Here is a 16,500-nt window from a genome sequence, read left to right on the forward strand (position 1 = left end):
AAGCACCTCCATTATCTTATTACACATTGTTAGCTAATTAGTTTCGATTAATTCAAGAGGAAACCTCTGAGACAACCCGGAAATGGTAATTCACTTAAGCCCTTGACACTTCTTTTGTTTGGAAAATGCTTGTCTGTGTACCTTCAGCCTCTCGATGGCCTCTTCTCCGCCCGGCGTGGACATGATGCGCTCCTGGATGCTTGAGACAGACTGGAGCCCTGCCTGGCTGCACAGAGAGCCTGAGGACGGAGAGGCTGTCAGGCAGCCCATAGGTGCTGTGGAGAAATGGCCAGGCCGTTGGTTCTCTGAGGCAAGCAAGTATCTATGCTTACTGTTGTGTATATCTTTCAGGTCTGAGCCACAGAGGAGAGACAGGCGACGCAAAGAGGAAGAAGCGAAAGTGGTGGAGACAGAAATGTGAGAGAGTACGGGAGACAGAAAGAAAGAAAGAAAGAAAGAAAGAAAGAAAGAAAGAAAGAAAGAAAAAGGACAAAGAGGAGGAAAGACCAATGTAAGACACACAGTTCACATTAAAGGATTACAACAAACACGCCAGTCAGAGAGTCAGAGACAGTTTTCACCTCCGGTCCATCTATAGAAAAACCTTTCTATCCCCATTCTTTAAAAAATCCTATTCTGTCATATTTAAAACTAGCTATTAAAGGGTTAGTTCGCCCAATCTGCAAAATTATGCCATTAATAACTCACCCTCATGTTGTTCCAAACCCGTGAGACCTCCGTTTATTTTTGGAACACAGTTTAAGATATTTTAGATTTAGTCCGAGAGCTTTCTGTCCCTCCATTGAAAACATATGTATGGTACACTGTCCATGTCCAGAAAGGTAAGAAAAACATCATCAAAGTAGTCGAAGCATCGAAAATACATTTTGGTCCAAAAATAGCAAAAACTACGACTTTATTCAGCATTTTCTTCTTTTCAGTGTCTGTTGTAAGACAGTTCAAAACAAAGCAGTTTGTCATATCCGGTTCGCGAACGAATCATTCGATGTAACCGGATCTTTTTGAAACAGTTCACCAAATCAAACTGAATCGTTTTAAACGGTTCGCTTCTCCAATACGCATTAATCCGCAAATGACTTAAGCTGTTAACTTTTTTAACGTGGCTGACACTCCCTCTGAGTTAAAACAAACCAATATCCCGGAGTAATTCATTTACTCAAACAGTACACTGACTGAACTGATGTGAAGAGAGAGATGAACACCGAGCCGAGCCAGATAATGACTCGTTCACGAGTCAAGAACCGTTTCTGTCAGACGTGTCCGATTCGAGAACCGAGGAGCTGATGATCATGCACATGTGTGATTCAGCGTGAAGCAAACCGACACACAGAGCGTCTGAAAAGAACTGATTCTTTTGGTGATTGATTCTGAACTGATTCTGTGCTAATGTTATGAGCCCAGGTAAACCGAAGGCTTGCAGTCATAGCCAATGACGCCATTGCGTTGAGCGCAAAAGAACCGGTGAACCATTTTCTTCAACCGGTTTATTGAATCGAACTGTCAAAGAACTACTGGTGATCAGAAAACCGATGCAACCGGTTCTTGACTTTTGAACGAGTCATTATCTGGCTCGGCTCAGTGTTCATCTCTCTCTTCACATCAGTTCAGTCAGTGTACTGTTTGAGTAAATGAATTACTCCGGGATATTGGTTTGTTTTAACTCAGAGGGAGTGTCAGCCACGTTAAAAAAGTTAACAGCTTAAGTCATTTGTGGATTAATGCGTATTGGAGACGCGAACAGTTTAAAACGATTCAGTTCGATTTGGTGAACTGGTCCAAAAAGATCCGGTTACATCAAATGATTCGTTCGCGAACCGGATATGACAAACTGCTTTGTTTTGAACTGTCTTACAACAGACACGGAAGAGAAGACAATGCTGAATAAAGTCGTAGTTTTTGCTATTTTTAGACCAAAATGTTATTTTCGATGCTTCAAAAAATTCTAACTTACCTTCTGATGTCACATGGACTACTTTGATGATGTTTTTCTTACCTTTCTGGACATGGACAGTATACTGTACACACAGCTTCAATGGAGGGACTGAGAGCTCTCGGACTAAATCTAAAATATCTTAAACTGTGTTCTGAAGATAAATGGAGCTCTTACTGGTTTGGAACAACATGAGGGTTATTAATAACATAATTTTCATTTTTGGGTGAAATATCCCTTTAAGACTTGTTTCAGGGAATGTATCTTAAATTTAGCAGCATTTTGTCTTGTTCCTGTGGCAATTCTTTAGTTGTAAACCTCATTAAACATAGCTTAAATGAACAAACGAAAAAAATGAAGAAACAAGACAAATACACTTAAACATTTATCATTCATTGTTGTCTTGTTAAATATATTTTATTTGGAAATGTATCAGATTATGGAAATAAACTTATGTAGTTTCATGTTGATTTTCAGTTCAAGATACATTCTCAGAAAATAAGTCTTAATATATACAATTTTGCTTCTTAGGTCATTTTTTCTTGTTTAAAGAATATTAATTTTTACTACAGCATATAGTATTTTACATTTTTGAAAAATTTTATTATATGTATTTAATATTCTATAAAATAGAGCATTTTAGGGAAATTTGACAAAAGTATATAATATTTTTGAAAACTGTAATTTTTAGAACACAGAATTAAAAATGTTAATATCTGGATTGTAATATTTTATAAAACTTTCCTTCTTAGGTCAATTTAAAAAGAATATTACATTTTAAGAATATAAAATATTAACAATTTTTTTTATAAGTTTTTACTTGAAAATCTTTCACTAACTCTCTTTTTCTATTCTATCTACTGGTTTTCTTTTTATTTATTAAGAAACAAACAAAAAAGAAATCCTCTAACACTAGTGCTCTATTCTTTTTCAATTTTCTAGAGAGTGCTTTTAACACTAGCGCTCTCTATTCATTTTCTTTTGAATTATTATAAAAACATAACAACTTGACCCCATCTACTTTTGTTATTTTTATTTATTACTATTATTATTTATGAAAACTTGTGTTAGACTAAACAGGACTTGTCACAACACTTCTATTACCCTCTTTTTTTGAGTCGCTTTGGATAAGAGTGTCTGCTAAATGGTAAATAGTTTACTTAAAAAAATTACTTAAGAATAGGACTTAAGGTATGCACTTATTTTAAGCATTATGACAATAAATGGCATCAGTTTTTTAACAGCAGCATGCTAAAAAAATTCATAATATTTAAATCAATTATGTAATATTCAGCAACATGTGACCTGCATACAGTGCAGTCTATTATGGTGATTCTGACCCTGGTGAAAACTGACATCACTTCTTAGATGTGAGAGAAGAGATGGGGGTGGAAGGACTGCATAAAGGTCAGAAACCAGGAGAGGGAGGCTTAGGGGGCTGGAAGAGCAGTATGATAACATGCTGCAGATACAAGCTATAAAACCTCTTTTCTATAAAACCTCTTTTCCATGCGGCACATCGCTCTTAAAGTCATGAAAAGCTCTTCAAAACATTTTTTTGGCAGAGCTATGGTGACTAGGAGGGGACTGTGCTAACGAAACCTCTCCAAGGGAGCTTTATTGTGGTTCAGTCAAGCTTTCTGCTGCTTATTCGGATTTTCCCCCACTTCATTTAACTGAAAAAACTCTCCTGAAGCAACTAGGCCAACATGGCGGTGTAACAGCACTGCATTACATTCCTGTTCATGCATTCAGATGATGCGATTGACGCCGCTAGCACACAGACCATGAGAAGCATTTTGGTCAAGCGAAAATGTTCATTTTCTCAGCGCCATATGGTTGTAGCGGTAGAAAGCACAGTGTGCGTTCATCTCTCTGCGCATATCAAGAACTCCCAGACAGATAGAAAACCAAATAGCCACCTGAGCTTTGATTCGGTTCTGCAGCTTTTGAAAATGTACACTGAGCTTGCAGGGAAGGACTTGGACTAAAGCAGCTACGTGTTCTTACACTACCACTGCAACTCCTAATTTGCAATTGTAAGATGATGAAAACATGCACCTGTTCTCTGATAGATCATGGTTTTAACATCGTTAATATCGTGACCTGCAATGAACAGTTAAATGACAGAATAAAACCTCACTATGCAGAAATAAAGAGGAAGTTTACAATAAACGACAATTACAATTAAACAGCAAAATACAAGATTAAAGTAGATTTGATTTGAAAGGGATAGTTCACCTAAAAATGAACATCTTGTTATCATTTATTCACCCATGTCATTCCAAACCATACAACTTTTTGCATTGATGTTGAGCAGAACTTCATACAACAGATTATTTCAACTGTATTTTTTTCTTATTCTATTTGTTTGAAGCATAAAATATAATACATTTAGTTTAAAACAAGTGCAAAACCACATGGAATGAGACAAATTCTATTTAAATTGAACATTCATCATTCATTATTGTTTGCTTTTTTTTTTTTCATTTGAAAATTTGTCCGATTATGGAGATAAAAGGGGTTTGAATGATTTTTAATGTTGATTTTTCATTCAAGACACATTCGCTTAAAATGCATGTTAATATTAAACTATTAAACTACCATCAATTTTTCCTGTTTATGCCTGTGTATATCAATATTATATTAAAAAAAATCTACATTTAAATTCAGCAGAATGTCACAAAACTTTTTTTGAGGAAGCCCAAAATGGATTTTCTTCCTTTAATGGCAAATGATCCATTTGGTTTGTTCATTACACAAAATATAAATGACCTTTCCTTGTTTGGAACTGAAGTTAGAACATTCTTGGGCTTCACAAAAGAATACAATAAAGATTTAATGACAACAAAATGTTCATTTTGGGGTGAACGACCACCCCTTTAAGTGCTTCCAGATGCAGTCTATCTGATCTATCGTGCTGTAGCATGGGGTTGGACTTATTTGGAGAAAAGCCTGCCATTAAAACTGCACCATGCCAGACAGTCAATCAAATTAGGGTAAGAGCAAGCATAAAGCCTTCCAGTGGCAAGCTAACCCATCCAATCCATTGCATATTTATCTGTCGCATGTCTGGGATTCCTTGCAGTCAAACAAAAAAAAAAACTGAGGCATGCAAAGCCAACACATTTGTATTCCAGAAGCAATGAATAAGCTACTGGTAACAAAAGGGAAGAGCAGCCCAGTCAAGCTTATACACACATTTGCTTCCACTTCCAAGGTAATCATCCCCCATTGGCTCGACTGAAGGGAAGCAGGAAGAACAGGAGAAGGTCAGAGTTGAGAGGACTAGTAGAGGAATGACTGACAGAGGCAGTTAGATTTGACTAGACAAAATATAGCAAAGACAAACATGAGACTGGATTTTGCTCATGGATTTTGGAAAACAGTATTGTCATTTCTAACCATCATATCCATAATCTCCATCACATGTTGATGAAATGGTTAAATGAAGATGTAGAAGGAACAAGATGAAGACAATGCAGACTGGGCGAGACTGCAGCGTTAGATCAGAGCTGAAGAATTTGCCACTTATGAGCACAGTAAGTGACCTCCTATTTTGCCTGGCAATTGGGCATGTATAGAAGTAGCCATTGGGGGCGCTGTGCCTCGACTTACTGTCCAGAATGTCCCCAAGGCCCTGGGCACGGAGCAGCTCCTTTAGACGCGTCACCTCGTCCTTCAGCTCCCGCACCAGTCTGTTGTTGGGGTCTTCGTTGATGACAGCGTTGCACTTGATCTGCTTGGCTCTGTCTGCATATCTGTGTATGAGCAAACAATGACAATGATCCAAACAGCCACTGATATCTCAAGAGTCCCCTTATCAAAATCAAGACCATCTAAGAATGGAAGACACACTGTTTAATAGGAAGTAAATTCTCACCGGAGTGTGCTGAGAGTTTCATCATAGTTAATGTCAGCAGGACTCAGGGCGGCCACCATAGCTGTCCTTGAGTTCCCTCCTGGTGAACAAACACAATTACGCAAACAATTAGAAACACCAAGTAATGCCGTTTCTTTCCACTGGAGTACTGATCTAAGACAGGACAATCAGTTTAAAGGATGCACCTTCCACAGACCATTAAAGAAAGCACAAGTGTAATTTTTTTTTTATGGTTAAAATTCATTTGAAATGCTTAACCTCTGCAATATTTTCATTTAATAGCTATTGGTTTGCACTGTATGAGAACATTGTAATTCACTCTTTTAAATATAGATCATATTTAGAGAAACAGTTCACCCAAAAATAAAAATAGGCTTGTGTTTGTCGAGAAGAGAAGAGAAGAGAAGAGAAGAGAAGAGAAGAGAAGAGATAAGAGGGTGAACTACTCCTTTTAGAGTCCTATACATAGGATCATATTACATAGAGAACTGTTGAATTATTTTGAAATACAGTCAGTTCTATTTTTAAATGCTGGTTTTTAATACCCATGCAGCATAGTAGATACAATCATTTATAATCATTATGGATCATCGTGTCCATACCTAAATTCTCTCTTAGGAGCCATGTCAACACTGAGTCTCGGTAAGGAATGAAGTCTGTCTTCTTTTTCTTCTTGCTCTATTTCAAAACAGCCGGTAAAACATGTTGAAATATAGAATGTAAAAATAGCCACTGCGGTAATAATGAAGGGGGTGCAGGAAATGAATTGATGCATGAGACATCAAGACTGGAATAGACACTTTTAAGACAAAAGGTTACGTGGATAAAGGTTGATAGGTTTAGATAAAGACAGTTCAGTGGTTAGTGACCATACACCGGGAAAGATTACCTTGCTGGTACAGTTATCCTGGGAAGGGAAGCGTTGCCAGGAGAGAGACAGACCGCACACAGAATTATAGTACTGAAGACATGCAAGCAAACAGGCAGAGAGAGAGAGACAGGTATAGAACAATACTCACCACCTCAGCTAGCGCTGAAATAACCTTTCCTAGTGTAGTTAAAGATTTATTGATGTTTGCTCCCTCCTAAGAAGCACAAACAGGTGAAAAGTCAGTTTTATGATTACATCGAATTGAATACATTTTAGCTTAAAATCTGTTTGCAATTAAAACACACAAAACCTTTAAAGGAATAAAAATAGCTGTGATGAATATATTTTTGTTTTGAGTGTTTTCTGTTCTGTCATGCACGTTACTTTCCCAGAATATTTGCGGCATGTGGAGGAGAGTCACTTTTACATATGGCAGGTGGTGGTGGAGTTGAGAGAGGCTGTAAAATTAGTCTGTACCTTCAGTCTGGTTCCTTTGGCCCCTGTTGAGTCAGCACGCTCACTTCCTGCCAGATCCACCAGGCTGATTTTGCTGACCTGAAACCAGACAGCAGAGACACATTTAGACTGATCAACACACTAAAATAAGACACAAAAGGAAATCTCTTCGGTATGGCATACTATGTATGTGGGAGTCTTTTGTTTCCCATAAGTCTATTAGCAATAGAATCATATACTCCGTAGGTATTTCTGATATAGTGACTTGTGATATACTGTATCATTCTGATGATTCAATCAAACTGATTCAGAAAGCACTTAATACTTTAACTAAATAATTAAATCATCCAATCATTTTAGGGTACTTGTAAAATCATTGGTGCATGCATGCATAACTAATTTAGCTAAAGGATGCTTGGGTTATCTTTTTATTTTGTCGTGCTTGAGTTTTGGCCAGCGATTCCACTGCCAAACTGGATGAGTAATATTAGAGCAAGGACTGAGGCGAGACCTGTGTAGTGAATCTAATGTAGGAGCTCTGTACAATAGACATTGTGCCTATGGACCACATAGAGTGGTCTTTGTGTCCGCAGGGATTACACAATGAGCCCCACAAACACAGGATGAGTGGGACGGGTCTCTTTCTCTCCGTTTTCCTTTCTACTTGATACAGGATTTGCTGACATTGGGTTGTTGGACGAATCTGAGCTTGGTAAAATGTCGTAATGGCTGTGGACAGTGTAAAATATCCAACCTTCTCTGTGGACAGGTCTGTCTCGCTGTCATACTTCCTCTGGGTGAAAACGATAGTGAAGACTGCATGAGAGCGGCTGCTCGTCTCATTCATGTTGGTGGCGGCAACAGTTCTGCAAATAAAGAGCGCGAAATGAGTGTCATAGGTGTCAGAAACATATCATTATTTGAGTAAAACAAATTATATACAATGCATATTACCGGATATTACATATTCACAATTGAATAGTATTTTCTTACATTTCTTGACCTTATTTTTAATATCTGTGTAAAGCCGAATACTATAAAACTGGGGTTTCTAATGGGGGTCAATGCTGAACTCAAAGTAATTTTGTGAAGAATAAATTAATAAAATAAAGAATAAATAAAAAGATTCATAACAAAAATACAAGAATAAAGAATATTAAAGGAGCATTGCGTAGGTTCTGAAATTTCTAACCGTTACTGACACCAGTGGCCGTTAGAGGAACTGCAGCCAGTCTCATGCTCGTTCTCAGTGCGCACGCTCTTTTTTTTTTTTTTTTTTTTACTTACGAGGAGTGTCCGTGGGTGTCTGAATTGTGCTGGAGGCTGGTCGCTTCTTTCCATCCGCAGAGTCCATTTGAAAACACTATTGCCGCTGCTTACTATAATGGCTGACGTGCCATACGGTTGTAAGCCCAAGTAGAAGAGAACGCGCATGACATCACATTTTGTGAATTTTTGCGCCAATTCGGGCCCAACTCCTCCACACACAATTGAGCCTACAGGCTGATAGAGGCAACCGTGGTGGACAGTCGAGGTGTCATTCTTTTTTTACATCATGGTTGGCTCATACATGTACAAATGAAAACTCTATCTTAAAGATTTTTTTTAAGTAAAAACCTCCACATAGCTCCTTTAAACTAATAGAAAAAAAATGAATTCAAATAACAAATAAAAAATTAATAATGCATTAAACAAAAATGTTTAAAAAGACGACAAATAAATTAAATAAATAATAATAATAATAATAATAATAATAATAATAAATGAAAATACACATTAAACAAAAGTATAATTATAGTTAAAAGCTTGAATTCAGTAAAATCTTCGATTGGCCGTCTCATGTTAAAAGTACAATTAAAATATCAAGAACGATTATTTGAGTAGATTTGCAACATAAGAACCATAGCACAAACATTTATACAAATACATTAATATGGTATTATATGCTACTTTATCCAGCAATAATCTCTTTATTGGCCTGGAAAAGGTTGAAAGGCTGCTTTGGAAGTTCATAGACGGTTCTAGATGCTTATCACCAGAGTGTGAGAGAATAATCCTGGAAAGTGCTAGTAAGTGCAGGAACAAGACATCAACGCAGCTCATGTGCCGGATATGGCACTGGGTGGGATGCTCTCGAGAGAAACAGGCTTTACACGTCACATTCTCCACAAATAAACCCTGGGATTCAGCACGGGAGGATTAGAAGCGTTAAGGTCCTTTCACACTGGACGCGATTTTGACGCGCGAATAATTCGCGCGATGGTTTTATTTTTTGATCAGCTGTTTGTGTAATGAGTGCTTTCACACCGAACGCGAATGTGCTGAGGCGAAAAAACGACTTCTATTTTTTTCGCTTCGATGTCGATTTTTTTTTACTTTTGAGGCGACAAAAAGGCTTCAGCCAATCACATACAAGGAAACAAAGGTCACGTCACAGCAAAAATGACGGATCTTCTGATTACTTGTGTGTGTGTTCTATGGGCTGATGTTTTTAAGAGGACAGCTCACCTTAAGCAGACTGCCAGACGCTGCTCCGGATCAATTGGTTCCCTGAAGTTTGTGGTTTGTCTCGTCAGATGCGGTGCCACTATTTGAAGGAGCTCCTCGAATTGTCCCACAGACATCCGAAAGTAAGTGCGGAACCGGCCATGATAAAGTTTTAGCTCCTGTACAAGATTGGCATACTCCCCTTCAGACTCTCTGTTCTTTAGGGTGCACCCAAAACCTTCTTTTCTGTCTTTTAAAGAAAATGAAAAGCTCGTCTTCACTGGATGATGATGTTGAAGTGTCCATTTTCTCAACTGTCGGCGCGAAAGTTTTGGAATGTTGAAGCTCTCTGAACGTCACAGACATCGCAAATTCGCGTCGCGGCTGATGTGAATGGTTTTGACGCGAACTATTCGCTTTTTCGTTTCGCTTTTCCGTTACGCATCCGGTGTGAAAGGGCCTTTACTCCTTCCCAAAAGTCACATTTACACATGACTATCAGTCAGAGTATCACTGGATGAAACATAACACTTTTCCATTTCTCCCTTGCCAAAAAGAATCTAACCACTACCCTTCAACAGCAGTACCCAAAGTGGAAAAAAACACCTTATAAATACAGTTTTCTTCTCTCTCACCTAGCTTTGTTACCAGCATCCATGAGGTCAGCTATGTCTGTGTAAGAGGTGACAGCCAGTTTTGAGAGGTCTTCAACATACGGCCCAAGTAGAGGATGTTCCCTGACACGCAGGTTCCCTTTATTCTTAGGGTTTAGCAGGTCCCTCACCCGCTCACAGTATATCTCCATATAAGCCACCTACAATGAGCACATAAAAATGAGATCAAACCTGCTCTTGATTATTGAACACCCCCTAGTTAGTAAGCAGTGAGGTAACATAACAGAAACAGCATTTCAACAGATGGAGAGCATGTGAAGTGAGTCACAGTCATGATGTGTTTGTTGCTCACCTCCACCGAGTACGAGATCTCCTCATTGTTATTGTCACTGATTTTCTCAAAGAGTTCTTCACAGAGCTGGGAGCGGGACAAAAAGAGCACATTAAGGAGGAGAGAGAGGGCGATCGATACAGAGCACAAATAACTCTACCCCTGCCAGACGTGCTAGACAGAGCGTTAATGTTTTAATGTCTTCTGGCAATGTCTGCTTTGAGATCAGAAACATCTCAGTCGCTGCTGAGCTCTTAAGCATGTCTTTTACTTTGGATCCATTAAGGTGATACATGTGCTGCGATATTACATCCATACCTGAGGAATAATGCCTTCCTGTCCTTCCTCTTGCTTTCCCATCATGGTGTAGGACTTGCCAGCTCCAGTCTGGCCGTAGGCGAAAATACAGACGTTATAGCCCTCAAAAGCATGCTGCAACATCTCCTTCCCGATGTCATTGTACACAAGGCTTTGTGACGCAAAGCTGGGGTCGTCCGGCTAGCAGAGAAATGAGGAAAAGAGACACAAAACACGTTAATACAGACCTTATTTTAGGGGGTGATTAATTACAGCTGTAAATCTGACCACATGCACATTTTTTGTTCACTGAGCCAGCTCAGCGAAAAAAAAAGTAGAAAGAGAAAAAGAGAAAAAGAGACTTACTGAGGTGTGAGACCAGTACGAGTAGTCGAAGCTGAAGGATTTGGGTGGTTCCTTTGGGTTCTTGGGGTTCAAAATAGCTGCAAAAGACAAGGAAAATCAGTGTGATTTTTTTTTTTCTCACAAAAAACAGCATGTCAGTTTTTGGAAATGATATCCAGAAGGGCTACATACTATTGCACAGCAAGTGCAAGGTGGCAAGATGGCTGATATACTTTTCATTAATTAGACAGTTATGGTGATAGATTTGTAATATATACAAATAATAATATTATATATATTTGTGTGTGTGTGTGTGTGTGTGTGTTTATTTTGATTATAAATAAAACAATTCAACAACAGTTCTGTTTAATGAATGAAAATAATTCAAATCTAATTATTGAAGATAATGAAAAAACTGAATTAAATAAAACAATGTGTACCCAAAATTCAAAGTGAAGAAAAAAGCTTAGTGTAAGCATTCAAATCTGCTATGAAACAAACACACAACAGTTAAACCAATTGTAACAGAGTGCACAATAATAGAGCATTAAGTAGCACTGTGATAGTGTTTTATGCACAGTGAACTGCTCACCTGCACACAATTATTCATGAATCTAAACGGTTACCAAATATCAACATCATACATGATCAAACGACAGAGATTGACTCAGCCCCCAAAAAGCCACAAATCACCACTGTAGCTAAACCAACATTTAAAATGTCCAACATGAATGAAAGTCACATGTGCATAACTGCTCCACAACCACTGTAAAACACTTGTTTGTGGGCTATTTTTGTTTTCAACAATTGAGAGAGTAGACACATTCACCTCAGCAGGGCCTGTGTAAAAAACAAAAAAACAACTGATGACTCAAATGTCTTTGTGTGGGATCAGCGGGTCCACCTGTTACATGTGACTACCCATAATTCATCCCTGTTTCTGTTCACTCAAAGCTTAAATCCGATTGAACCCCGTTTTCACTGACAGATTACACACATGCTGTCCACCCAGCAGGTTACTACATATCCCTGAAGTCTTAATAAACAGGAATCTAAAGGCTTGTCTGGTATTTGGCGTGTCCCAAACATTCAGCCCGACTTTGTCTCAACACCACCACACCATCAGAATGATAAGCCTGGGAGTGAGCGGCCCGAAAGGCTGTGGGGCTGCAGGAATCTACTGTAGGATATTTATAGGTATCAGAAAGCCAGCTGCTGCTGCAGTCCCCTCAACTGACTCAGAGTTGGCCAGCAGGGCCCCCGAGCGTGTTCAGGCCTTGATTCGATCCAGACGAACACATTCCACCGGCAGAGCGCAGGGTGGCGAGGTCAGTTGGCTGGGTGGGCGGAAAAAAAGAGAAAGAGACTGATGAATGGGATATGCACACTGCCGTCTTAGCAACAATCCAAACAACAACAGAACAACCTTTCCTGTTCCCACTGCAACAAAAATGACCCATCAGCCCAGAAATAGAGAAATGTGGTGTTTTTTTCCTCTTTAATGCATGGGTGGATGGATGAAAGAAGGGAAAGAGTTGTGGATTATACATAAAAGTCAACAGTCCAATTAAACACGAGGCAGTCGAGGATGGTTGAGCACCCTGCAATGAGTAAATCCCCCCCGCAGCACCTCTGGGACGTGGGCTAATCTCACAGAATTCATCTATTATTCAGTGGAAATGAGAGGGGAGGGCTGGGTACTCTGCCACTTCTTTCTGAGAGATACAAGTCAAATATGAGACTAGAAAGTATATAAGATATATTCAATATACAGAACTATTTGAAATTATTTTGGTGGTGAGTAACTTAACGTCACAACTTCATGTGTCCAATATCACATCCTGTCAGAGCAGGTAGTACATCTGATGAAGAACTTGCTAAAAGACTTAAAAAAATTAATTAATTAATAAAAAAAAAGTAAGTTCTGTACAGCAGCATGTGTGTTTGTAGTATGAATGCAATTAATTTGCATGGTCATTTGACTTTTGACAACACCACTCATGACTCTTGTGGCCTCATGGGATAGTGTTCCTCAGGTGAACACTATGAATATCATACTTTTGACCTACCATTTGCCTTCTATACTGGATACTGGGGATGAACGATATTTTTGGAATGTTATCGGAATTGGCCGATAAAGGCTTAAAATGTAAACATTACCATTTACTTAAGGGGCACTGTTGGCCTACTTGTAATAAAATGACAAATAAAATACACAAAAAACATTAAGTTTTGTGTTTCTCAATTAATAAAGCATTAATGGTTATCATAAAATCACTATAGCTTCCATGAATAAAAATGACATGACAAACATGACACTTGTAAATTACGTAAATAATTTCAAATATATCCAGATTTATTCAGTAATATGTAATATATTTTTTTCAAATTGATTATGAAAACTGAAATACAGGGACCTTTAAAAGATTTTTTAAAATTTTAACAGCTTTTTTGCTTCAGACCATCTATTAATGTTAATCAACATTAATCATGTTTATTACTTCTTAGTTAATAACTGTTTAATAGTTATTAGTTTTAAATTTTTGCTCAAAACTAACCAAAAATCTTTTTTGCTTTAATAATTTCTGCACAAAAGAGACTGTGTTGTTTCAAAACAAAATAAATATATCGGCATCGGTTAACAGCCAAAATGATTTGAAAAATATCAGGATATCGGCAAATGTATAAAAAAAAAAAAAAAAAAAAAAACCTTTGTAAGTTGGGTAAATTCAGAGTTTAATTCAAGAGTATTTTTTGAAGTCAAGTTCAAAGCTAGCAGTTAACATCAAAGCTAGTATAAGCCATTTCGGAGGGAAAACATAAATTGAGATTTCAATATTATCAATTTCAATTTTGCTCTATGCTATATAATCTAGCTTTACTAGTAAAGGGGTAGGACAAATCTGCAGGACCATCCAAAGACTATCTTTCTCAGAAGGCTGGTTAGTTGTGTGTCTGTTTGGAAAGTTCCCAGGTTGGTGAAAGCAGGTCCTTTCCTCAAGCCCTGCATCCTCACATGGTCAATGTGACAGAGGACAGGCCTGTGTCATTAAGGAGAAAGAGAGGCTAAATAAAGAGCGCTTACACCTCTGACCTAAGGCCAAATGGAAACTGTAGCAGTCATACATTACTGCAGTCATTCTGCCCCTCTTTCCTGGAACAAAATGCACAGAGGAACTATAAATGCCTCTCCCATCATGCACTGTGTTCAAAAGAAATATCAGAACACTAATGAGATGGGAAGATCAACACGGGGGCCGAAAGACAGGTGGACACCCAGCAAGCCTGGCCTTGATCACTCACATAAGCACGTGTGGGTCACTCTCGTCGGTTTTTCTGTATCAGATTTTGCAAAGGATTTTGCATTCAAAGTGCAGTTATGCACCCTTGCATTAAAAGAAAACACAGAGTTCTAATGCTCTTATGTTGCCGTTCTATCAAGGTCTCCTGCATCAGCACTGCTCAAGCAAGCCATAGCAAAAGTTCAATCTGTTACCATGACGACCACCACACTGAACAGTGGGAAACAGAAATAAGAACCATCATCTGCGTTATTCAATTTAATTTTGTACTGTTCACTCAAAGACATGTGTCTTGTTTTCATTTTCAGTCTTGAAATATAAAACCAAATTATAGGACAATAATCAACCCTCTACATTGCGAGTAAATCACTCGCATATGCGACTAAATCTTCCTTCTGGCGACTAAATGATGTCTAATATTAGCCAATGTCTAATAAATTCTCTGATTTTACTCTCCAGTGTGTTAGTTGGAGGCTAAGTACAAGTTTAGCACAGATATATTTTCACTCGCGAGTCGCGAACACTCTCTGACTGAGCGCTTCAGAGTTGGACTCTTCGTCAGGTGATCTGTACTTTTTTTTTTTTTCTTTTTCAGTTCATCTGAATGGATATGCAGCAAAAACACAAAAACGCACATGGTGGTTTTCCAGCTAGGATGCCTGGGTACAGATGCACAAAGACTAATGGCTTCATCACTGTAGGAAACTCAAGCAGGAGGGATTTTAAATGAGTTCGCAGACTGCACAACCTGACCTGCGTGTGCAAAGGAAAAGCTTAAGAGGAAAGAATGAAAAACCCATCTGGCTGCTCAAAGCATATCAATTTTCAGACTGTGATGTTAAACCTGGGCTTATTTCAGATAGTGTGAGATGACCTGAGAATAGCAGGCATGCCTGGCCTAATGTGGTGGAATATGTGTCTCCAGCTTCAGACCCTGTGAAGCTTAGCTCTTTAGACCACAGGCAAATCAGTATTCACCATTAACAGCCTAAAGTGGTTTTAAAAAGCCAGAATTTTAATACGGACAAAAGAAACAGGCATTAAACTGTTATTAAACTGTCTCATATTAGTACCATATGAGAAAAAGCTGTATCGCTGCAGGAAAAGGACATTTTAGCAGCCTGCGGAGAACTTTCAATTCAGCCTTGTTTCAGAAAAGTTTGTTTTACAGTTTGATTAGAAATGGGTTTTTAGAAATTTAGAAAAAAAAAAATTCATCCTGGTTTCGGTTTTCAAAACACAAAACAAAAACAAAAATTTAATAAAAATGTTTAAATAAAAAATATAAAACAAAAAGACAAAATAATAAACCAGAAAAAAAATACAAATATAAAAGTAAAAATAAAACTTAAAAATAAAAATAAAAATAAAACTTAAAAATACAAATAAAACTTAAAAATAAAGTAAAATACATAAAAATACAACTAAAATAATTGTAAAAATTAAGAAAATAAAAATAAAACCACAAAACAATACCATGAAACAAAAGGGAAAAAAACGTCTTCACTTCAGAAACTTCACTTCCCTGCAAATGTGACCTGAAATAGAGCTGACAGATTCTGAACAGATTCTAAATAATATATTTTTCTCATAAGACCCAATTTTTTTTCAATAAATACAAATTACAAATCCAAGACCAACACTGAGATAACAAAACAAATTTCCAACTGCTAAGATTTACATCCAGAATGGCATCTGTGGACACCAATCTGGCCTGCTGTATCCTAAAGAGGAAAGCTTAAAGAGGACAGTGTGTTCCCCCATCTGGAATGATCTTTGAAAAGCACACCCATCTGCCTGTAGAGGCAGTAGAGAGAAAAACACAGGCTCCACATTCCTCTCACAGGTGCTGAAGATCACACGCTACCACAAATCATCCCAAAACTAGCAAATGCTAAGGCTGTACAGCAGACTGAACCACACTGGCTGTGCCCACAAACCCTTGAGTAGTGTGTCACTCTTC

At 38.0% G+C, this 16,500-nt stretch overlaps 1 protein-coding gene across 1 annotated transcript in view; it reads right to left on the minus strand.

The window, feature by feature from the left end:
* Positions 1–90: 90 nt before the first annotated feature.
* LOC132118678 (kinesin-like protein KIF1B) overlaps positions 91–16,500 on the minus strand; it is a 36,633-nt gene continuing 20,223 nt past the window's right edge. Inside the window, exons 3-15 of the mRNA XM_059528641.1 lie at positions 11,257–11,333; positions 10,912–11,091; positions 10,615–10,680; positions 10,284–10,462; positions 7,916–8,027; positions 7,183–7,260; positions 6,854–6,919; positions 6,724–6,741; positions 6,437–6,512; positions 5,835–5,913; positions 5,570–5,712; positions 5,153–5,194; positions 91–353 (exon numbers count right to left, since the gene is read on the minus strand). Of these exons, the coding sequence (XP_059384624.1) occupies positions 91–353; positions 5,153–5,194; positions 5,570–5,712; positions 5,835–5,913; positions 6,437–6,512; positions 6,724–6,741; positions 6,854–6,919; positions 7,183–7,260; positions 7,916–8,027; positions 10,284–10,462; positions 10,615–10,680; positions 10,912–11,091; positions 11,257–11,333 (1,379 nt within the window). The remainder of the gene's footprint in view (positions 354–5,152; positions 5,195–5,569; positions 5,713–5,834; positions 5,914–6,436; positions 6,513–6,723; positions 6,742–6,853; positions 6,920–7,182; positions 7,261–7,915; positions 8,028–10,283; positions 10,463–10,614; positions 10,681–10,911; positions 11,092–11,256; positions 11,334–16,500) is intronic.

The sequence above is a fragment of the Carassius carassius genome, chromosome 37 (assembly GCF_963082965.1).
Source record: "Carassius carassius chromosome 37, fCarCar2.1, whole genome shotgun sequence".
NCBI lineage: Eukaryota > Metazoa > Chordata > Actinopteri > Cypriniformes > Cyprinidae > Carassius > Carassius carassius.